The sequence below is a fragment of the Thalassophryne amazonica genome, chromosome 2 (genome assembly GCF_902500255.1).
Source record: "Thalassophryne amazonica chromosome 2, fThaAma1.1, whole genome shotgun sequence".
Classification (NCBI taxonomy): domain Eukaryota; kingdom Metazoa; phylum Chordata; class Actinopteri; order Batrachoidiformes; family Batrachoididae; genus Thalassophryne; species Thalassophryne amazonica.
In genome coordinates, this window is record NC_047104.1 from 50,316,173 (window position 1) to 50,339,789 (window position 23,617).

The window sequence follows — 23,617 nt, forward strand, 5'->3', positions numbered from 1 at the left end:
CTTGTGGCCAAGCTTCTTCATATTCAAAAGTCTTGAGACTGCCAAAGGTGCATCAACAAAGTATTGAGCAAAGGGTGCGAACTCTTATGTGCATGTGATTCCGTAGTTTTGTTTTTTTTGTTGTTGTTGTTTTGTTTAGTTTTGGTTTTTTTTAATTTGCGAAAATTTCACGCACACAAAAAACCCTTTTTTTCATGTTGTCATTATGGGGTGTTGTGAGTGGAATTGTGCGGGGGGGAAATTAATTCACTCCATTTTGGAATGAGGCTGTAACATAACATGTCGAATAAGTGAAGTGCTGTGAATACTTTCTGGATGCACTGTAATCGCATATTTTGCATTTACTGGTTGTCCAAGTTATTCTCACGGTTGCAGGTCTCCTATTGGTCTCCTATTCTTGTCTAATGTGTAAGCTGCTGGATGCCTTGAATTTCCCTCTGGGATCAATAAAGTATCTATCTATCTATCTATTAGGCACTTTCTACTCAAGCTCTTGCACATTATTTGATATTTAGAAATGTTTTCATATTTCAAAAATTTGATTGAGAATTTACCTTATTTTGTAGTCCTTTAGTTCGCTCTGTCCACATCTGCTGAATGTTCCTCTCCGTGTTGTCATGCCAGTGAATGCAGCAGCCAGGCATTATCCATCTTCAACAAAGCTGGGCTTCTGGATTTGGTTGTCCAGTGTCTGGAGAGATACACACACAACATGGATCTGGCCATATCCGCTGGTAGGGATAAGTGAAGTCCATCAAACACGTTTATGCGTTATTAATCATATATTTCCAATATGTATGCTTAAAACAAATTACATTTCATTATCACTGTTATGCGTCCTGTTACCTAAACCTTCTTGTTTGTAAAGTCTTTGACTAAAAACATCATAAAATAAATCAAAATACAGAAGTCCGAAAAATTTCCCACAGGTACATGTTCCCAAACGTGCAAGCTTTGCATAAACTGAGCAGTATTGTCTTTTTGTTAGGATGTGTACATGGTAAATACTCCTACTGGTGGACAGAAAGAGAAAGCTATCAAGACTAAATTAATTAATTGACTAGTCAACCATAGCAATAAAATTGACAACTATTTAACTGGTTCTGACCTTTCAGATGTAAGAATTATTTGCTTTTATTACAGTTTTGAGGTGAACTTGTATGAAGGGGTTTAAGGTGTAGGTGACACCAAAAATGCACAATAATCACTAAAAATGGTGAAATGTTGATATTTTAAAAAGTCCTGAGCAGTAAAAGTCTAAGTGTGCAGCTGTCTGAAGCCTCCGCTGTATTTCAGCCCTCAGCCACAGCCATATTGTTGCTATGTCATCGGGAGAACAGGACCTGCTGATTCAAGCCCAAATCAGTTGCAAACACGGCGGAAGTCAAGCTGTTTTCAGACGCTTTTTTTCTAGTGTGGAGCTTTTTTTTTTTAAGTCTGAAGGCGATTCTGAAGAAGCTGTGGGGGACACAGCCTTGTGTTTTTGAACCTTATTAGATGACAGTGAGAGAGGCTAAACCTTGGAGGAAAACCTTCAGTCTGACAACAGTGATGATATTGGCAGAGTTCAGAACACAAAATGGTGATTTTAAAATAAATAAAGTGGGTGGAGATGATTTTGTTTTGTTTGTTTTTTGGCCAGTTCTTTGGTTGTAATCAACTGATTTAAAAAAATTGTTTTATTATCTGCAACATCAGAAAAAAGTGATGAGGAAGTGTTTTTTTTTTTTCTTCGAAACAGGTACATACATTTCAAATCTGAAAAATGACACGAGGGACTGAGAATATAAGATAATTTTAAAATAAATAATTGTTTCCTTCTTGAATATAGGTAGTGTACTGTATGTTAGTAGCATAACTTATTAAATATTAAAACCATTCACACAAGGGTAAATATAAAGTCTTACCTGTCCATTTCAGAGAGATGAAAATATATCCACATTTGGAAAACGACGTCTGAAAATAATTTAATTTCTTGTCCTAGCTGAAGAAAAGTCCCTTTGTCACACCAGCAGTTTGGTGCTAGGTTACAGCACCGGCACAGGTGTAAACCATTAATTGCATCTGCGGCTGCTGGTTTGAATCTCTGCTGCACGGATCCGGGACTGGCATGGTCAGATACAGGTGTAATCCGTTGATTGCATCTGCAGCTGATGGATCGTGTCTCTGCTGTGAACGGATCCTCCTCTCCTTGCACCATGGGCTGCTTTTGTACGCAAGATGAAAGATTCCACAGCCCCTCATCTGCTCATAACGTCTCAGCCTGCCATGCGATGAAATTATCACATGATCCACACAATACAATAATGTGAAAATACTGTTTTGCCTCTGTGTGGATTGGAGAAGCCGCAGACACCGTGCACGTGCGCTGGTCAATATAAGTGTTCCACCTGCCAATCAAAAGGGTCTTGCCAGCCACAATGAACCGTTGTGACACCTATAACACCGTGCAGCATCGCCCCGAACCACTCGGTGAAACGAGGCTGTCAGTAGCCTGTAAAAATCCAGAAACTAATGGGATATTAAGATAATAGTTCTTGTGCTGATGTCACTTCCTCCTTCTTCTCCAATGTCGGGACTTACCTGGAAGTTCCTGTTTTTTTTTTTTGTTTGTTTGTTTGTTTTGTTTTTCGTTTGTTTTTTGTGGCATGCAGTTCAAAATCCGAATATTTATGTCTTCAGTAACTGTGCACCAGGAAAGGATGAATTTCATACTGTTATTTAATTTTTGTCTTAAATACTCAAAAAAAAAAAAAAATTTTTACATATCGTGTCATCTACACTTTAAAGTGTATTTATTTGCTTAGCTCATTTTTACCACATTCCCTTATTTTTCTTTGGGCTTCAAGTAATACAACAGTCATTATTGACTCGGTATATAGAACAACTCCAGATCAACTAACACTTAGTTTCAACAACTAGTGTAGATTTTTCTTTGTTTTCACTGTATAATTTGTGTTTGTATTACAGTGAAAATTGACCATATTTTAATTTGCATTTCAATGAATTTTGTGTGTAAACTTGCACCAGATATGACCATTCTTAGTTAGAAATTTCAAAAATAATTTCTTTGATTTATGATGTTTTAACTGTGATGAACTGCACAAATTACATTTTTGAGTTCTTTCTACTTCTAGCCATGAATATGCATTTTACATAGAGGTGTAGAATTTGTAGGTGGAGTGAAATATGAGCCCACAGTGAGTAAAAATGTGTTCGGTGTTAAATTAAAAAAAAAAAAAAAACACCCAGCCACTGCTTTGGTTTCAGAGGGTTAAACAGAGTTTAAACAATTTTAAATGATGAAACTGGATTACTGTTTACACTGAATTCAAAGGTTAAATTTAAAAGGCCAAGTACAAGCTGTTTTAGGACTTTGTGCTAGTGTATGGCCTGAGACAGTTCTACAAAAGTCCTTTCAAAGATCTAAATATTTGTCACGTTATTTCAAAAGGACAAAGACATCATTCAGGTCTAACTTCTAGTTTGGTTTTCCAAGGAGGTGAAGGAACATTTAAGCTGTCATGTTTTACGCAGCCCACTGTTTGCACACCGTGACTGAAGACAATCCGGAGCTGATGTGTAGCATGAACACTGCTGTACTTGGAGCCCTGGAGAATGTGCTGGTGTCATCTAAGCCAGGCATGGATCCAACTCTCCTTAGGATACTGGCTGCAGGTGAAATCTCTCACTTGTCATGTTTTCCTCATTCTCCTTGTTTCATCCCCGAAAGACATAATAAAATCATCTGTATTTATTTATTTATTTATTTGTCTGGTAGCAGGATTATGTCAGAAGTACTTCACAGATTTTGACCATTTTCACCACAGATAGAAATTACGGCATGAAAGACTCCACTGAATATTGGAGGTGATCCAGATCCGGTTTCTGGGTCAAGATTTCACTTTATATAGACTTTTAAAGATTACATCAAAGCTACTTCACAGAGTCACCAAAACTTCGCCACAGATAGATATTAGGGCATGGAAGACTCCACTGAATTTTGGAGGTGATTCGGATTGGCGGACGTAAGAAATCCCGGATTGCTCTTGATCAAATATGTAGCACCCAAGCGGCAACCTCAGGTGCTGAAAAATTAAGCAAAGGTGCCAAACCCTGCGGTTCCTTGACTGGCCACTTGAAGCTGGCTCCAAAAAAGAATCAATCCCCATAGAACCCTTTGTTAATATCTCCAACTTTACCAACTTTATTGCAGAAATAAATGTGCATACAGGCTGGTATAGTGCCCCCCCCCCCCCCCCCCCCCAAAAAAAACCCCAAACAAACAGAATTTGGTCTCTGTAGCAAGTTTCCTTGGTGTGTGACAGCTGTACAGTGAGTATAACTAACCTATTTTTAGCCATAAAGTTAATATCTGAGAGTTATACAGTGTGTATGCAGTTTAAGTGCACTGACAGAGCATTATGAATCTTTGCTCCAGAATTTACATGAGTGAAACATTAATATTATTTAATTAGTATGTTTGTGACCTTTAGCACTAATTAGTAAGAATTGATAGCTTGGTGACATTAGCTACAGTGACTCTACCATGGTTATAAAGGCAATATGGAGGTCACAGATTTTAATACCCACACCCAAGCCACCCACTATAAGGACCATTAATCCGTCTGCAAAAAAAAAGAATGCACTTAATTCGTCCGTCAAATTCAGGTTGACCTCTCTTGTTAGCCTTGGGTAGTGGTAACTTTGAGATAGGGGGTGTGTTTGGCTTCATTCATCCCACCAAGGTGATGCCCAGTCTTACCCCAGAGGCGATTTTAGACTTCCAGTTTTAGGGTGTGCTTAGCACCATTCTTTAAATTTTTAAATCTAGATGTCAGAAATACAATTTCCCATGATTTCAGAGTGAAAACGTTTGCTTGTAAAAGCTGCATTCATTGTCAGAATGATTAAAAAAAAAAAAAAAAAACATATATTAGCAATGGATACGGCCCATACATAAAATTCCTGCATTCTGGTACAGTTTATATAACAAATAATTAATCTCATAATGTGGTGAGGGCAATAGTAATTGCAACTTTGGAGAGGTCTGAAATATCAGAGGCTGAGTAAAGATCTATATCCTTGTTTTATATTGTCTTATGAGCCTATAGTTATTGAAGATTTTTTTTATTACTCTTAACAGATTATTATGTCATAGTACTTAGTACAGAACACTCACCCTGGTATCACTTTTCACTTACATTTAGACAGTTTTAGGCAATTACTTCGATTGTGTTTAGTTTTGGCTATTTATTTATTCCTACAAACTGATTGATTGTCTCGGTTTTCTGGCAGCACACACATCCACGTTGTAAGTCATAAAATACAGTAGTTGCAATGTTATGATCAGTGAGGTTAGTGCCATATGCACGAGGACCTGGTTTAGCACACAGCTACAGCAGCACTACACTATAAAGGCTGGATGGCGAACACAGATGGTACACTGCACATAAATGGGTTCAGGATAAGAAATATATGAATATGAATTATTTATTGAATTAACAGCAAAGCATAGAAAGGACACAAGATCATAGAAGTCCTTAAAAGTAAGAAAATAAAAATGTGTGACTTAAAAGTCAGAATTCATACCAAAACACCAGTAACACAGTACGACACCTCCCACAGTCTGATACACATATTCAATTTACCCTTAGCTGCACTTTCATCTTTGCTATTCTCAATGTCTATATCTACAACCCTGGCCGAAATTATGGAATCATGGCCCTGGAGGAGTTCATTCATGTTGTTTAATTTTTGTAGAAAAAAGCAGATCACAGACATGACACAAAACTAAAGTCATTTCAAATGGCAACCTTCAGGCTTTAAGACACACTATAAGAAATCAGGAAAAAAAAAATTGTGGCAGTCAGTAACGGTTACTTTTTTAGACCAAGCAGAGGGAAAAAATATGGACTCACTCAATTCTGAGGAATAAATTATGGAATCATGAAAAACAAAAGAACGCTACAACACATCACTAGTATTTTGTTGCACCACCTCTGGCTTTTATAACAGCTTGCAGTCTCTGAGGCATGGACTTAATGATTGACAAACAGTACTCTTCATCAATCTGGCTCCACCTTTCTCTGATTGCTGTTGCCAGATCAGCTTTGCAGGTTGGAGCCTTGTCAAGGACCATTTTCTTCAACTTCCACCAAAGATTTTCAATTGGATTAAGATCCTGACTGTTTGCAGGCCATGACATTGACCCTATGTGTCTTTTTGCAAGGAATGTTTTCACAGTTTTTGCTCTATGGCAAGATGCATTATCACCTTGAAAAATGATTTCATCATCCCCAAACATCCTTTCAGTTGATGGGATAAGAAAAGTGTCCAAAATATCAACGTAAACTTGTGGCATTTATGATGATGTAATGACAGCCATCTCCCAGTGCCTTACCTGACAATGCAGCCCCCATATCATCAATGACTGTGGAAATTTACATGTTCTATTCAGGCAGTCATCTTTATAAATCTCATGGAACAGCACCAAACAAAATTTCCAGCATCATCACCTTGCCCAATGCAGATTTGAGATTCATCACTGAATATGACTTTCATCCAGTCATCCACAGTCCACGATTGCTTTTCCTTAGGCCCATTGTAACCTTGTTTTTTCTGTTTAGGTGTTAATGGTGGCTTTTGTTTAGCTTTTCTGTATGTAAATCCCATTCTTAGGCGGTTCTTACAGTTCGGTCACAGACGTTGACTCCAGTTTCCTCCCATTCGATCCTCATTGTTTTTGTTGTGCATTTCGATTTTGAGACATATTGCTTTAAGTTTCTGTCTCTTGACGCTTTGATGTCTTCCTTGGTCTACCAGTATGTTTGCCTTTAACAACCTTCCCATGTTGTTTGTATTTGGTCACAGAGTTTTAGACACAGCGACTGTGAACAACCAACATCTCTTGCAACATTGCGTGATGATTTACCCTCTTTTTTAAGAGTTTGATAATCCTCTCCTTTGTTTCAATGACCTATCTCATGTTGGAGCCATGATCATGTCAGTCCACTGGTTGCAACAGCTCTCCAAGGTGTGATCACTACCTTTTAGATGCAGACTAACGCAGCAGATCTGGGATGAAAATTTTCCAGGATGATTCCAAAATTTATTCCTCAGAATTGAGTGAGGTCCTACTTTTTTTCCCTCTGCTTGGTCTAAAAAAGTAAACGTTACTGACTGCCACAATTTTTTTTTTCTTGATTTCTTATAGTGTTTCCTTAAAGCCAGAAAGTTGCCATTTGAAATTACTTTAGTTTTGTTGTCCTGTCTGTGATCGCTTTTTTTCTAACAAATTAAAAACTGATATGAACATCCTGCCGAGGCCGGTGATTCATAATTATTGCCAGGGGTTGTACTATCACATAAGGTCTATAGAGTGCACAAAACCTCACCTGAGCTTTTTTTGCTTTTGAAAAAAATGCTCTGATATCCATCACTGCACTGCGGCGTGGTTTGCCACTTACTGCCAACAAATAAAATACAAATGAGTTTATGATTATGCCTTTTAGCAGGAATTAAATTATTCACTTTATCATGCTGTGCATTAAACTTTGTGGTAAAGTTTACTGTCTTAATTATGAAATGCTTAGTTAAGGACCTTAACTAAGCATTTAAGGTCAGATCTGTGTACATGGTATTTGATGTAGGAGAGTGATTTGTTAATGGAAGCTACACAGATTGAAGGGCGAGCACCATTTAGTAGCTGACGAGGATTTAGTTGAAAAAAAAAAAGACAACACTGAATCAATCTTAATTTGACCACGCACAGCGGGCACTAATTTGTAGAGCAATATACTGTGTTTAACGTTAGGTAGCCAGGTGAGTAAAATAAGCACTTTTCAGAAAGTTGCACTTGCTCTTCACATCCAGAGACATAAACTGTGAATAAATACCTCGCAAATGTGACAGTCACCTGGCAATCACTTGACAGCGCAGCTGGGCGAGGTTACCACCAGCGCTCACAGGACAGCGCCTCTGCTAAATGAGCGCCACCCGCAGCAGCACCACGCAACACAAACACATGCCAGAGCAGACGCAGTTGCGGACGGAGAGAGAGATGAATGTAGGCGCACTTCGTGGATTGAACCATTTGCCCAAGAAGGGGAGATGATCAAATTACTCTGTTCTTCTAATACATATTTTGGCATAATGCTGGAAATAGGTTGTTTAAAAAAAATAGTAGTATAGAAGCATATATATATATATATATATTATTTTTTTTTTTTTTTTTTAGGGGTGCTTAAAATATATATATATATATATATATATATATATATATATTTTTTTTTAGGGGTGCTTAAAATATATTTAGGGGTGCTTGAGCACCCCTAAAAATAGGCTAACTCCACTCCCGGTCTTACCTACTCTCCACCTCTACCCATTTATGGGTTGGCTGAGAGTTGAGCAGAGTCAGGCATTGCCAAGATGTTAAAATACAGAGCCTCCCTTTTTTAAGGTCAAACCCGCTCTGCAGTAAACCTATGAACCCAAACGTTAAGCTTTACAGATACACCACCATTCAGATGTATCTTGTTGAACTATTGCAGCAGAGAAACCTGTTATTTTCTCATGACGCTTGCATCTCAAAATTCCTGTTAAAAGTAATTCAGGGATTAAAGCTGTATATCTTTTATGTCTGCCTACCATGTCATCCAGGGACACTGTGGAACACAAAGCCTAGTCTTCCTGCTGCTCGCCAGGCACAGACAATGAATGCTGTGGTGGTGACCTTAGCAAAGTGCTTGGATATAGATGCAGATGTGCTAATCCCCGAACTCAAGCAAGCTGAAGACATTCGTCTGAGTAATCCACCAACAGTGACAGACATGGAAGACCAGGCTATTGGAGATTTACCTGCAGAGGAAATGGATGAAGAGAAGTCTGTTAAGAACAAAAACAGTAAAGTTTTGAAGGTTGATAAGGACGTCTCTGACCTCTTGCCTGTAAGTTGTTTCATACATCAAGCACTTCTAATTGTTGAAGTTGTTGCAGGTGGTGCTGAGGCTTTATCTTTCACATGTTCCTGTAAAATATGTAAATAATGCATAAAACAAGCAGAGAATGCTTAAAAATGTACAAGGTGTACCTTGTACAAATGGATGACTTTACGGTGTCTATGAATATTTAACAGATAATTACTGGCATAATAATAGCCCCTTCACTCATTTTACTCTAGTTATGTGGGAAAGGGTTGAGGTGACAGCAGTACAAAGAGTCCAGCTACCTCTGTCAGGTCTTGGGGTCATGATTGCATGTTCTGGGTCTGCACTTTCTCATCTGTCTAAACATCCCTAACGTGGCACCCAGGAGACATATAATCAGATGTCTTGCTTGCCTCATTTGAAACCTTTAAAACCTTCAAACTGATTATCTGTCAGTTTTAAACTGTGCTCCATCTGGACATCAGTTACCAGCCCTGGGCCCTAGCTTGGAGATCTATAGACGAAGGTCTGCAATGCACAGCATAAGTACACGCAGTTCTACTCACTGTTTACATGTCCTAGGTGCTGGGTGTGAAAATTACAGCTGTGTACCTTGTACACCCGGGAAGGACATTTGCACTGCTTTGTCTGGTGAAAGATGGTTTTCTTCGGGGTGTCTTATTGTAAATGAACCAAAACATTTTGCACAATACTGGCAATGTTCACTCCACAGGTATGATGACACACCTGGATATATTGTACTAATTACAATCTGTAAAGTATCTGTAAAGTGAAATCCTTCTTGTTATTGGATTGTAATGCATTACATTCCAGTGCTACTCATCTCCAGTCTACGTAAGTGTTTAAATGGGGGGAAAGTACCTATGACAGAAAAATAGCTGAAAAAAATTTTCTTGTTGATCAGCAGTGTGAGCAAAAAAAAATGTGGTTCTGCTTAGCGCTATAAAAATATTGCATGTTCAACAGTTATTGGTGTTTTAGCAAGGGGGGCAGCATGCGTTTTATTTTGGAGGTGCCAGGTAATAATTAAGACGTCATCTGAGGACAAGGCAAACTGATTGAGGAGAGGAGCTGTCAGGGGAACAGATTAGAGGCAGTCAGCAAGGATGAGACCGTTAACAGGCGCTGAATTCCACCAGCTGACAGACCTCAGAGTGACACAGAGGCTCACTCAGAGTCTCATGATAGTGGGAGGCATTTGTGGTGATGCTGCAAAATGCCTCATTGTGCACAGACAGTGGAATTGTCTTTATGTAGCCTTTGTTTTTATGTTGTAATTACTGTGCATGCGTGCCTGTCTTACACACACACACCTTTTTTATGGCAAATAGACTTGTTTATATAGCTCATGATGTGATGCTGATGCTTTAAAATGATACCTCACATTCACTCATTCTCACGCACACTGACTTTAGGGTGTTGCCATGCAAAAATCTCAACTGCACATCTTGGAGGTGCAATTTTGGGATTATGTTCCTTGCTCAAGAACATTGGTCATGAATAATATTTGTCTATTTAAGGAGTTGACTCTATGCCAATTCTGAACCCAAGCCTGCTTTTCTCCTTTAGTTTTCCACTTCCCCTGCTGTTTAAACCTGAAGCTTCCTCAGATTGCAGACATTGTGAAAGCAGTTTTAACTTACACCACTGTCTTAAAGTTTCAAATGAGCGTGTGTTAATTTATAAAAAGACTTGATCTTTTTTGTGGCTTGCAGCTGATGTCTCAGTGATAAGTGAAAGCGCTCATTGTTTTGGTTGGGTGTTGAATCACATGGCTGGTTCTTTTTGTCCAGGGGGGCAAGCAGGAGCTGAAGGAGGCAACAGCTTTGCTGACAGCCCAGCAGACGTCACTAGAGATCCTCGTTAACATGTGCTGCTCCGACGGTAAGGGTTGCTGGCGTAGACAGCAGTGCTGACCCCAAGCATCTTCATCAACATTATTTTCTGTGACACATTACTCTAAAGGGCTCTCCCCCACAAATTTAGAGTATGAAGGGGCTGTACCTCTAGGGAGGGTGCGAGATCCCTACAAGAATGTATCAGTCGTGCAATAATTCAAATAAATTGCACCAACCTGCTGAAACTTATCAGCAAGTACTGAGCCATTCCTCTTTTCTCATGATCATGGTGAGAATAAACAGAAATACGTATATGTAGAATAGGCTTCAGTGTAAAAATGTGGAAGAATGTAAATTATACACACTAATCCTGTACCAGCATGCTAATGATCTTTTAAAAGTAAGAGCTTACTACAGTCACAGTACCTTACAAAGTTTGATGTCGGTTTTGGCATTTTCTTGATGGTCACAGTAGCTGAAGCATTCTCACATTGTGCTTCAATCTGCTCAATTCCTTGGTGGTAAGCATAGGTTTAGCCCACTTTCCTCTGTGCTGCCCCCCTCCCCCAAGGATAATGAACAGGTCAGACTGTTTCAAATATTAAAACCATTCACACACGGAGTAAATATAAAGTTTTAATCTTACCTGTTCATTTCAGTCATCTTCATCACAGCCTGACAAAATCACATCCACATAAAATTTCAATAAGTCCCTCCGTGTTTGTCTGCTCCAGGTGCGTTTCTCATCCTGAACCAGAGACCTCCGGCTCTTTGTTCCACATCAAGACAATTAACTTATTTTAAAAGTTGAAAGAGTCACAGCTGAATTCATTCATGTCAGCATTTATCACAGACATCAGTTGATTCTTCAGCAGTCTGCATGCAATGAAAATAAATTCCATGATCCACCAAGACAAAAATAAAATTACAATTGCTCTCATTGGCCTCCGTGTAGAGGAGAAAGACCGTGCAAAAGTGTACAGCCTCTCTATGACGTGCTTGTCAATATCTACATACTCCACCTACTACACAAAATGGTTCTGCTAATAGTGGAAATGCAAACCAAGCCAGACTTAACTGTTCCAACCCGGACCGAACCGTGCAGTACCAACACGGAGCGCTTGGTGCAAATGGGGCTGTTGGCATATCCTGGCTAAATCTCATCACAGCTGCATAAGTTATTCAATGTATACAGTGTATTCGGCAAATTTTTCATAAGTCATCATACACTGGCTACATCATCATGGTGTGACAGGGATGTAAGGGAAAAATGCCAACGCCAGGCAGAGGAGAAAATCTTTCACTTACCATTGATGTATTCATAACAGAACATTGCGCCTATTATTGTGGTTGAGAGCAAAAGCATCAATGATTCAGTCGCTGTCCAGGGCCTGTGTTCTTCGAGGGTTAATTACCAGGAGTGACAGGTCACCAGTTTGGGCGTCCTCACTGCTATTCCTCAAGTAGGACTCAGATTTCACTTCTTTGCAATTTCACTTGAGGATATTTGGGCTGCAAAAACCAATCCAGTTTCGCAACTTGAAACAGAATAAACTCTCTACAGTACAACAACGTCATCGTGAAGTTGTTGAATGTGACATCATTGAACATCACGTTCACATGTGAAAAAACAGGTCACAGGTCAAATATGATTACACTCATTTTGTGTAAAACAATCAGTTCTGTTTATGAATGTTTATTTTCTTTTGCAAGTGAAATATTTATTCAATTACATACCGTACATCCGGAAAGTACTCCCAGCGCATCACTTTTTCCACGTTTCTCACAACACCCCATAATGACATGGAAAAAATTTTTTTTTTCAAATTTATTAAAAATCAATTACAAAGAAATCACATCTAATCACATTGGACATGATTTGGAAAGGCACACACCTGTCTACATGCAATTGACAGTGCATGTCAGTACACAAATCAAGCATGAAGCCAAAGGAATTATCTGCAGACCTCCGAGACAGGATTGTCTCGATGCCCAAAACAAGGTGAAGGGTACAGAAACGATTCTGTTGCTTTGAAGGTCCCAATGAGCACAGTGATCTGCATCATCTGTAAATGGAAGCAGTTCAGATCCACCAGGACTCGTCCTAGAGCTGGCCGTCCATCTAAACTGAGCAATCAGGAGAGGAGGGCCTTAGTCAGGGAGGTAACCAAGAATCCAGTGGTCATTCTGTCAGGGCTCCAGCATTCGTCTGTGGAGAGAGGAGAACCTTCCAGAAGGACAACCATCTCTTCAGCAATCCACCGATCAGGCCTGTATGGTAGAGTGGCCAGAAGGAGGCCACGCCTTAGTAAAAGGCACATGGCAGCCCAACTGGTGTTTCCCAGAAGGCACCACCAGAAGGACTCTCAGAGCATGAGAAACAAAGTTCTCTGGTCTGATGAAAGAACAATATAACTATTTGGTGTGAATGCCAGGCTTCATGTTTGGAGGAAACCAGGCACCATCCCTACAGTGAAGCATGGTGGTGGCAGCATCATGCTGTGGGGATGTTTTTCAGCAGCAGGAACTGGGAGACTAGTCAGGATTGAGGGAAAGATGAATGCAGCAATGTACAGAGACATCCTGGATGAAAACCTGCTCCAAAGCACTCTTGATCTCAGACTGGGGCGACGGTTCATCTTTCAGCAGGACAATGACCCTAAGCCCACAGCCAAGAAATGAAAGGAGTTAGTCAAGGACCTATGTGAGACATGTATGTACATCATTTAGAAGAGGATAACTCAACCTTTAGACCCATATGACCCCAATGAACAACTTGGGATATGTGTCAAAATCTCTACCCAGGACGAAGAGCCTGAAAATGACCACACCCTTTTAAAAAAAAATGACCATGCCCTTTTTCGTCCCAAGTGCTACTTCAAATACAGCTGTTGTTTTTTTTTGGTTTTTTTTGAGAGGTGGAGCTTGAGATGTGCTGCAAAGAGGAATGGGCAAAACTGCCCAAAGATAGGTGCACCAAGCTTGTGGCATCATATTCAAGAAGACTTGAGGCTGTAATTGCTGCCAAAGATGCATCAACAAAGTATTGAGCAAAAGGTGTGAATATTTACGTACATGATTTCTTAAGGGTTTTGTTTTTTGTTTGTTTGTTTGTTTTAATAAATTTGCAAAATTTGGGGATGTTGTTTGTTGAATTTTGAGGGGAAAAAATGAATTTACTTCATTTTAGAATAAGACTGTAATACAACGAAATGTGGAAAATGTGAAGCACTGTGAATACTTTCCAGGTGCACTGTAAATCTAAAAATGCCAGATTTGCATCTTACTGTGGAGAACTATTCTGATTGGATGATGTCATGATGCCATCTTCCAGAACAAGGGCGTCATGTGGATAACAGTTTACAGCTGTGATAATGAATCCACGCAATAGGTCAGAATAAGTCTTTAGTTACTCTGTGTCGCTTTGTAAAGTTCTAGCTTCTGTTACTACAATGAATAGTTTTGTCTTTGTCCATTTTTTGAGGATGCATTACAGCGCCACGTATAGGCCTGGCATATGTACTACACCATTTTCAAGTGGTTTCACTGGATCTGTGAGAACGGAGATATTTCTTGAATGGAACACTTTTTGAAAATGACAAAGAAAAAGATTGTATCGGGAAAGTTCAGTTCCACGTGGACAAGGCACTCCACACATCAGATGAAATTAAACAAAAATAATAAATTAACCATTATTTTCTTGGCAGTACTCTGGCTATTCCAGGGGGATATAGAGGAAAATTGCATCAGAGGAAAATTGATCAATGCAGTGTAAGTCTCACATTTTGTAGATATCAGGAGATGTAGACAATCTGTCAGATTTCACCAAACTGTACCATCGAGGAAAATTGTCACCATGAAGCTTTGAAACTGGTGAATTTTGATGAAGGAGAAAACTGGAAAGAAACACCCAAATTTTTACTGTGAGTATGTTGGCACTAATATTCTGGTATGATTGTGCACCTTCATTGTTCGGGGAGAGCCCTGGTCTGTTGTGGTCTATTAAAAAAAATCATATACATAAAGCATTCAGTGGAGTCCATAGAGATGTGTGTTTTCTTGTTGTGATTTATTTAGCAAACTCTTTTTGGAGCTCACTGTCCTGATTAGTTCTGTTTCTGTGCTTATTAAGACCCATCTGATGACGAGTGGGAGGCGACGTCCAGCAGTGATGAAAGCGAAATGAGTCCTGATGGCCTTTGTGATGGAGTGTCCAGTCTTATGAGTCCATTGTGTTTATCAGCTGAGATTCACAGTGCCTTAATCAACCACAGCATCCCAGAAAAGGCAAATGACAGATGGTTACTACCCTTATGGTGCATCAAGAAAGTATTCACAGCACTTCCCTTTTTCCACATTTTATGTTACAGCCTTATTCCAAAATGGCATAAATTCATTTTCTTCTTAAAATTCTACTCACAGCACCCCATAATGACAACATGAAAAAAGTTTTATTTTATTTTTGTAATTTTAGATATAAAAAAGAAAAACTTAAGAAATCACATGTACATAGGTATTTATAGCCCTTTGCTCAATACTTTACAATTACTGCCTCAAGTCTTCTTGAATATGATGCCACAAACTTGGTCCAACATTCTCCACATCTGTCAAGCTCCATCAGGTTGGATGGGAAGCGTCGGTGCACAGCCATTTTCTGATCTCTCCAGACATGCTCAATTGGATTCAGGTCTGGGCTCTGGCTGGGCCACTCAAGGACATTCACAGAGTTGTCCTGAAGTCACTTCTTTGATAACTTGGCCATGTGCTTAAAGTCATTGTCCTGCTGAAAGATGAACCATCGCCCCAGTCTGAGGTCAAGAGCGCTCTGGAGCAGGTTTTCATCAAGGATGTCTCTGTACAATTGCTGACTGCCATGTGCGTTTATGAAGGAGTGGCTTCGTCTGGCCCACTCTACCATACAGGCCTGATTGGTGGATTGCAGCAGAGATGGTTGACCTTCTGGAAGGTTCTTGTCTCTCCAAAGAGGAATGCTGAAGCTCTGACAGAGTGGCCATTGGATTCTTGGTCACCTCCCTGATTAAGGCCCTTCTCTCGTGATCGCTCAGTTTAGATGGTTGGCCAGCTCTGGGAAGAGTCTTGGTGGATTCAAACTTCTTTCATTTACAGATGATGGAGGCAACTGTGCTCATTGGGACCTTCAAAGCAGCAAGAATGTTCCTGTACCCTTCCCCAGAATTGTACCTCGAGACAACCCTGTCTTGGATGGCTACAGACAATTCCTTTGACTTCATGCTTGGTTTGTGCTCTGACATGCACTTTCAACTGTGGGACCTTATATGTAGACGGGTGTGTGCCTTTCCAAATCATGTCGAATCAACTGAATTTACCCCAGGTGGACTCCAGTTAAACTGTAGAAACATCTCAAGGATGATCAGTGGGAACAGGATGCACCTGAGCTCAATTTTGAGCTTCATGGCAAAAGCTGTGAATACTTATGGACACGTGATTTCTTAGTTTTTTATTTTAATAAATTTACAAAAATTTCAAAAATCTTATTTCATGTTGTCATTATGGGGTGTTGTGAGTAGAATTTTGAGGAAAATATGAATTTCATCCATTTTGGAATAAAGCTGTAATATAACTAAATGTGGAAATGGTGAAGTGCCGTAAATAATTTCTGGATTTACTGAACTCTGTCACATAATATTTACAAGTAATCCTCAGTATGAGTATGATCGATTTTCATTCTATGGATTTTCAGAAACTTGACTTACTTTGGAATGCTTGTCTGTAAAGGCAGACTTATTGGTATTGTGTTAAAGCGCTGTAACCCAGCTGGTTGCCCACACTAAGTAATTCAAAATACATACATGTACACTTTGATTTGAAGTATTCCTAAAAAGTATGAAGATGGCTGTAATGGATTTTTTTTTTCTTTCTTATTCAAGGTTCTCAAAAAGACTCGGCTACCGGGAAAGGAAGCTATGGATCTGTGCCTTCAGAATCCTTCCTGGAAGAGCCTCATAAAAAAGTAATCCTCTTAACTCTCATTGGCATTGTTCCACATTGCCAGCTTTGGGTGTATGTTTACACCTGTGATGTTTATTGAAAATAGAAATACCTTGTTTTGCAGCTGACATAAGTGATTTACCAGATACCAGGTACCAGATCTCTTCAGTGGATCCTTGGTGACCCCTGGTAGGAATTTGTGTCAGATGAGTGACATGAAAAAACTTGGATTAGAAACATCGCTTACATTTTGAGGGGAAATGAACAGTGACATTTTGTCAAATTGAAGTGTTTTGCTGCGAGTGACCCAGTGTATAAGTCCCTGAGTGTTGAGGACCCCAGTGGCTTGACAAGGCCAAGGGGATGCTCACACTTCATCAGGCTGCAGCAGATAGATGGTTATTTTCAAAAATTGGGGATGCATCAGTTGTCTGCCTGTGCGTTTGCCATCCAGGACCCAGGGCGGTTTGTATGGCTGATAAGGGGATGCACAGCAAAAGTGCATGTTCCCAGACCTGACTTAAATTGATTAATAATACTTAGAGATGTAAACATCCTACTGCACCTGACAGAATCTGTGTTTCCTTTAGGATGCAGCGGGTGCAGTCCCGAGCACTGACGTGTCTCCACAGTATCCTCTCCACTATGGACTCTGAGTCTCTGGGAGGAGCAGAAGCTCTTCAGGGTGCAGCACAGCACCTGTCCACGCTCGTTTTCAGCACAGAAGGTTCCACGTTTGTTCCTATACTGTCCTGTAGCCTATAGGTCACACGCTCGTATTGTCTTTTCAACTATACATGCACTGTATTCATAATTTTACATATGCACATTTCAGCTGGTTAAAGCAGCAGTTTACCATCAAAGTAATGGCAGCCAGTTTAGGGAGGACTTCGCAGAACTAAAGTACAACAAAGGATCTTGTGTTTCCAGAGCAATCATGACATCTGAAGTGCCAGAAAACAAAGTCGCTGGTAGTAATGATGCAATCAATCAACATTTCTCTATTTATTGAGAGATTCTTGTATCAAATGGCCAATCATTTTTTCAAGAGTAATGTTGGTGTATTTGTGCTGAATTTGGTGCTTCTATCACTATTTGCACGATTCCTCTAAATATTCTGTTATGTGCTGCAACTACTTATCCTATGTTATCAAAACTACTGAGAGAAGTGCATACACACATATTCTGCTTTTTGCTCATTTTGACTAGAAATTGACCTTTGTCACCATTTTTGCTGTTTTTACCCCATAACTCTATAACATTCAGTCACAGACAGTCCAAACTATACCTTTTTGGAATCTTTATGCTCAGACAAATAATGTGGTGTAGTTTTCAGTATGATTGGAACAGCTTTTAATTGTGACCCCTGTGTAAGTCTTCAATTGACACCTACCTGGCTGTCTATTGAAAATTCAAATGGCCAGTCATTTTTTTTCCCAAAAGAGTAATGCCTAAGGAGTATTTGTCCTACATTTGTTACTTCTATCACCATTTGCAGGATTGTTTCAGTTACTTGCTGCACTAAAGTCTCCTTGTGCCCTCTTGGAGTTTTCATGGTGATGGAGTGACACGCAAGTATATTATTTTTGACCAAACCACTGTTGCCAACTGAACGGTCCCCGCTAAAAATCGGTCTGCCCTGCCTTCACTGCACATGCATCATTTCTGAGCATCACCAGCGTTTCGCTGATTATCACCTTGTTTCTGCTTAAAACTGCACTCCAATCATCATCGATCTCAGCAACAGATATCTGAAGCTTTTGTACAACAATCATTTCCACATAAATTCAGCGTTATTCCATCATAAAAGACAGAGGAAGCGATCAGAGCGCTGCAGCAGCACAAGCAGTCTGTCCTCTGACCTCTAAACCATGGGTTAAAGTTCTCCATCACCACAACAGATTTCTGTCATTTGGAAAATTTAACCACACATACGCGTGCGCAAGTGGTGTCATGCGTGTTTTGGGGCCGAAATATGATAGTCTCACTGTCAAAGCAACATTCCATTCTGCACTAATCAAAGCAGCAGCAATGTCTGCGTGGACTGCGGAGGAAGGGACTGTGTGAATTTTCCTTCCTCTCCGCTCTGTTTACTGCTTGTCATGAGCCACGGTCCTTCTCGTCCGTGTCTTCGTTAGAACATTGGCAGATATTCCCCAAGTAGAGCGGGGCGTGGCTTTGCTTTGAACCAATGAAGCATTGATCCGTCTCACTGCTTCAATGGTTTGTTGTATTATTTAGCTTTATCTTCCCCCGCTAAAACCCTAAAGAGCATATGTCTGTGAGTAATATTTACCTTTTTAATATTAAACCGACCTGTTATGGTCTTCTGAAACAGTTGATAGATGTATTTTCTAACTTAAAAACAGGACCGATGCTAACGTGTTAGCGTGTCTATGGCGTTTTCAGTGTTAAAGTTAGCATTAAGCTGTTCGCATCTCATTTGTTTTCTGTATAATAAATAATTAATGGCTTAGCGTTTGTTGTCGTAAAAGAGTCAAATGTATTACGAATTGTAATTTTTTTTATTTCGTTATTAATAATAATAATAGCAACAACAACAAAAGTAATAACTAATACTGCTGAAATACACTTTTAGAGAAACAGACTAAAAGAACCTGATAAAACAAAACACAACAGAAAAGGTAAAACCAACTAACAATGAACATAAATAAATACAGAAATAAATAACTTTCCTGTGAACACCTAGTGACTCTTACACCTCCACTTCATCCCAGTTTTATTTAAGTTTAATGACAATTTGTTTCGGTCAAACCACATCTAAGCTGTGTTTTTACACAAGAAAAAAATAAAATGCAGTAAACTGCACATTTGTGTCTTTTTTCATGAAAATAACTTATTAAAGATAACATATTACACTTTAGTCAGGCCTTTAAAATACTTTTGTGGACACTTTCTGTAATATGTTGTCAGTGGTTGAGATACAGTAGTTGCTGTAGGCATCTAAAAATGCTCATAATTGGGTGAAACCTGATGGAAATCTCTGTGGTGTCGGTGATGTATGTATGTGCAAAATAAAAACATTACTCCAGGTATGTTTTTGATGAGGATATAACATCATAACTTTATTACAAGCTCAAACGTTGATGTTGCGTGGCAAAGTCCTTTTAATAACTCACTTCAAGAAATAATGTCAAAACTCACATGTAAGTAAAAAACAAACAAACAACAACAAAAAAGATTAATTGAGTACTAAAATAATCATTAGTTGCAGCCCTAGTTTGTTTTCGGAGTGAGAGCATTTTACTGATTAAATGTGAATAAGCCAGTTTTGAGTTTCTCAGTGCGCATGCGTTTTCAAAACTGGTGACAGTGTTACTTTGTGCACAGCAGAACAACGGTGTCAGTTGCTTTAGGCCCTAATTTTGTATTTTATTGACTGTACAGCAAACAACACAGCATTGGTGCATTCACCGGATTAGAACAGATCAAAATACTACAGAAGACGAAGAATTCTTACTTGACAGTTTGAAGTGAGTGTTCTTTGTTTCAGAGGACTTCATACCCATTAAAATTCACTAGAATATACAAAATTTGACTTGCTCTTTTAAAAATTTCTGGGGGAGCACTCCCAGACCTCCCATAACACTATGTAACACAGTTTTTGTTCCTGGCTTCTAAGTGTTATTGTTATGTGTCGACGCGGATTGAGGAGCGAACCTGCGTCAGACAGGACCCAGCGCTAAAAATAACCAGAAAACGGTTCCAAACAAAAACTATTTATTATACACCTGTGTTTAAAAGTGTAAAACATAAAAAAACAACGTCCTCTGGTGGAGTGATTCGTGGCTCGCTCTCCAGCGCCCGCAAGGATTAAAGCCGGCGCTCCTGGACTTCCTACCACCGCCAAACACCCCCCAGGTGGACACGACAAACTGATTCTCTGTGAAGCAAAGAGACGGTGAGGTAAATCAACAGATACAACTATATCTTCCAATAAACACACGCTGCCAGCAACACACTCAGGTCAGTGTCCTTTCTTTTACTTTATGCAAATGAGCAGCCTCTCACAACAAGTGGAGGATCACTTATCCTTCACGCCACAGCAGTGAGAAGCAAACTACGCAATTCTCTTTACAATTCCAGTACACTGTGTAACAAAACACCAAGTTACTATCAACAAGTACTTAAACACTTAATTACCTTTCGTGTGTGCTGACAGCATGTGTCCTCACCCCTCCCTGCTTCACGGGCTCGATGTGTCAAAACCCAGGCGCGGTCCTCAGCGTCTCACAAACGAACGTCACAAGGTCGAGTTCCCAGCAGTTCTGCTTGAATCACACATGACTTAAATGCAGAACGCCATCCAATTATCTGCTTCAGCTGCAAGTCGTCCAGGTTGCACGTGAGCACCAAGCACAGGTGCTTTCCATGATGTTGATGAGGGTGAAGACTCTTCAGCCAGCACCTTCTTCACAGACAAATCAGCCCTCATGCCACCTGGAGAGCAAAGAAAAGAAAAGAACACCAAAACATCCAGCCACGCCCCCCAACACACAACAGTTATATTTCAACTGCTTATGTCTAAAGTCTATGGAAAAATGACTACATTCAGCACAAACTTTGATTTTTTTTTTTTTTTTTTTTTTTACGTTCTAGAAAGTTCTAAAAGTTTCTTGAAATTTTTAGATAATTCTGGACAGTTCTAGCAGTTAAAGAATATTCTAGAAGACTACTCGGTAGTAGTGAAGGCGAATCGAGAATATTCTTGAAAACAGACAAATTTCAAAATATCATTGTCCTGATCACAGTTTCCACAGTTTCTGTGGAATAACAGCTATTTTCTGTTTATTTAAGGCATAACAGGTTAGGAAAACACACTGCATACCCAGGAACAAAACAAAAATAAAAATTTGTTACATCGTGTAATCAATAGTGTGTTTTTACTTCACATTTTGAAGTGACTTTTATTTCTTTCAGAGGGCTTCATACTCATTAAAATTCACCAGAATGTACAAAATTTGACTTGCTCTTTTAAAAAATTTCTGTGGGAGATACCCCAGACCCCCATAGTTTGAAGTGAGTTTTCTTTGTTTCAGAGGGCTTCATACCCATTAAAATTCACCAGAATATACAAAATTTGACTTGCTTTTTTAAAACATTTCTGGGGGAGATCCCTTAGACCCCCCATAATCAATACTGTGTTTTTACTTCACAGACTGAAGTGAGTTTTATTTGTTTCAGAGGGCTTCATACCTGTTAAAATTCACCACAATACACAAAATTTGACTTGGTCTTTAAAAAATCTTCTGGCGGGGGTCACCCCCAGAACCCACGGAATCAAGACTACACCCCGCCCCTCACCACCCTTTTATGTACCTTTATGTTCAAGTTTTGCATTCTTCTTATGCTTTGTCTGGCTCTCCTTAGAGGCTATTTAGAATATATTTGTATACTGTATAATGTGTTTATTGTATTTATTGAGGAATTGCTGGCATTGATATTTGCCAGGAAAAAATTTCAGTCAGATGAAAATTTATTGCTTTAACCCATGCTCTAAACATCAAGGCATTTTCGTCCACACAACAGTCGCTCACTGGATGTCTTCTCTTTTTCGGCCCATTCTCTGTAACCCCTAGAGATGGATGTGTGTGAAGATCAGCAGTTTCTGAAATAGTTAGACCAGCCTGTTTGGCACTAATAACATCCTATGTTCAAAGGCACTTAAATCTCCTTTCTTCCCCATTCTGATGCTCGGATCAAACTTCAGTAAGTCATCTTTACCACATCTGGATGCCTAAATGCATCGAGTTGCTGCCATGTGATTGGCTGATTAGCTGTTTGTGTTAACAAGCAATTGAACAGATTTGGCTGGTCATTGTAGTTCACATGACCTTAAGAAGCAACAACAAGGAACCATTGTATACACCTTCAAGAGTCAACTCAGTTTATTTATACAGTGCCAACTCATAAGTTACATCAAGGAACAATACATAAGTAACGTAAAGACATGACCCACCCCATGAGCAAGCACACTGGCAACAGTGATATTAAGGCATAATTCCCCAAAGAACCATCAAGCAGGCCAGACTCTGTGCTCAGTGAGGTGACCATTTGCTAACAAGATGAACTAAAAGCACAACACAACATTGACACAACATGCATAATCAGAAGTGTTGCGACCAAACAACCATATTAAATCATTGTTCATAATGGCAGGATGTAATACAGTTTGGTTCTTTTTGTTTTCAGAGATGCCCAAAGATGAGGAATTCTTAGAAGCTGTCATCAGCGCCATCCGTTCTCTCTTACAGATGATTGCATCAAATAATATCCCACAGGTACATCGTACCCCACGGCCCTTTGCTTGTGGTTGTGGAACTTGGATGATAACTGTTGAGCTAAGTCTCTGACTGGATGTCTTTGCTGCTCAAAATTCTACACACAGTACCCCATAATGACAATGTGAAAAAAGTTTTTTAAGGGTTTTTGCAAATTAATTTTTTTTTTTTTTTTTTTTTGCAAATTTATATAAAAAAAAAAAACAAAGAAATCACATGTACAAAAGCTAAAAGTGGCAAAAGCTATGGCCAGACAAAGGGACAAAGCTGGAAAGGATGTGCACCAGGTTAGTGTGATAAAAGCTGTGGATGGTAATATACTGACAAGTGAGGAGAGTGTGTTGAAAAGGAGGAGCTGATGAATGAACAAAATGTGAGAAAAGGCTGGATGATGTAGAGAGAGTAAATCAGGAAGTGCAAGGGATTAGTAAGGATGAAGTGTAGAAAGGCAGTTGGCCCAGATGACATTCCAGTGGAGACATGGAAACGTCAAGGTGAGATGGTAGTGGAGTTTCTAGATTGTTCCAGATAATAGATTTATAAAATCTTGGAAGTGAGA

The 23,617-nt window shown here is 39.5% G+C and overlaps 1 protein-coding gene across 1 annotated transcript in view; it reads left to right on the forward strand.

Annotated features, from left to right (window-relative positions):
* The window catches only part of heatr3 (HEAT repeat containing 3), a 50,276-nt gene that overhangs the window by 16,254 nt on the left and 10,405 nt on the right, over positions 1-23,617 (forward strand). Inside the window, exons 5-12 of the mRNA XM_034186006.1 lie at positions 625-734; positions 3,538-3,678; positions 8,662-8,948; positions 10,742-10,832; positions 14,919-15,073; positions 16,696-16,778; positions 17,347-17,483; positions 22,970-23,058. Coding sequence (XP_034041897.1) covers positions 625-734; positions 3,538-3,678; positions 8,662-8,948; positions 10,742-10,832; positions 14,919-15,073; positions 16,696-16,778; positions 17,347-17,483; positions 22,970-23,058 — 1,093 coding nt within the window. The remainder of the gene's footprint in view (positions 1-624; positions 735-3,537; positions 3,679-8,661; positions 8,949-10,741; positions 10,833-14,918; positions 15,074-16,695; positions 16,779-17,346; positions 17,484-22,969; positions 23,059-23,617) is intronic.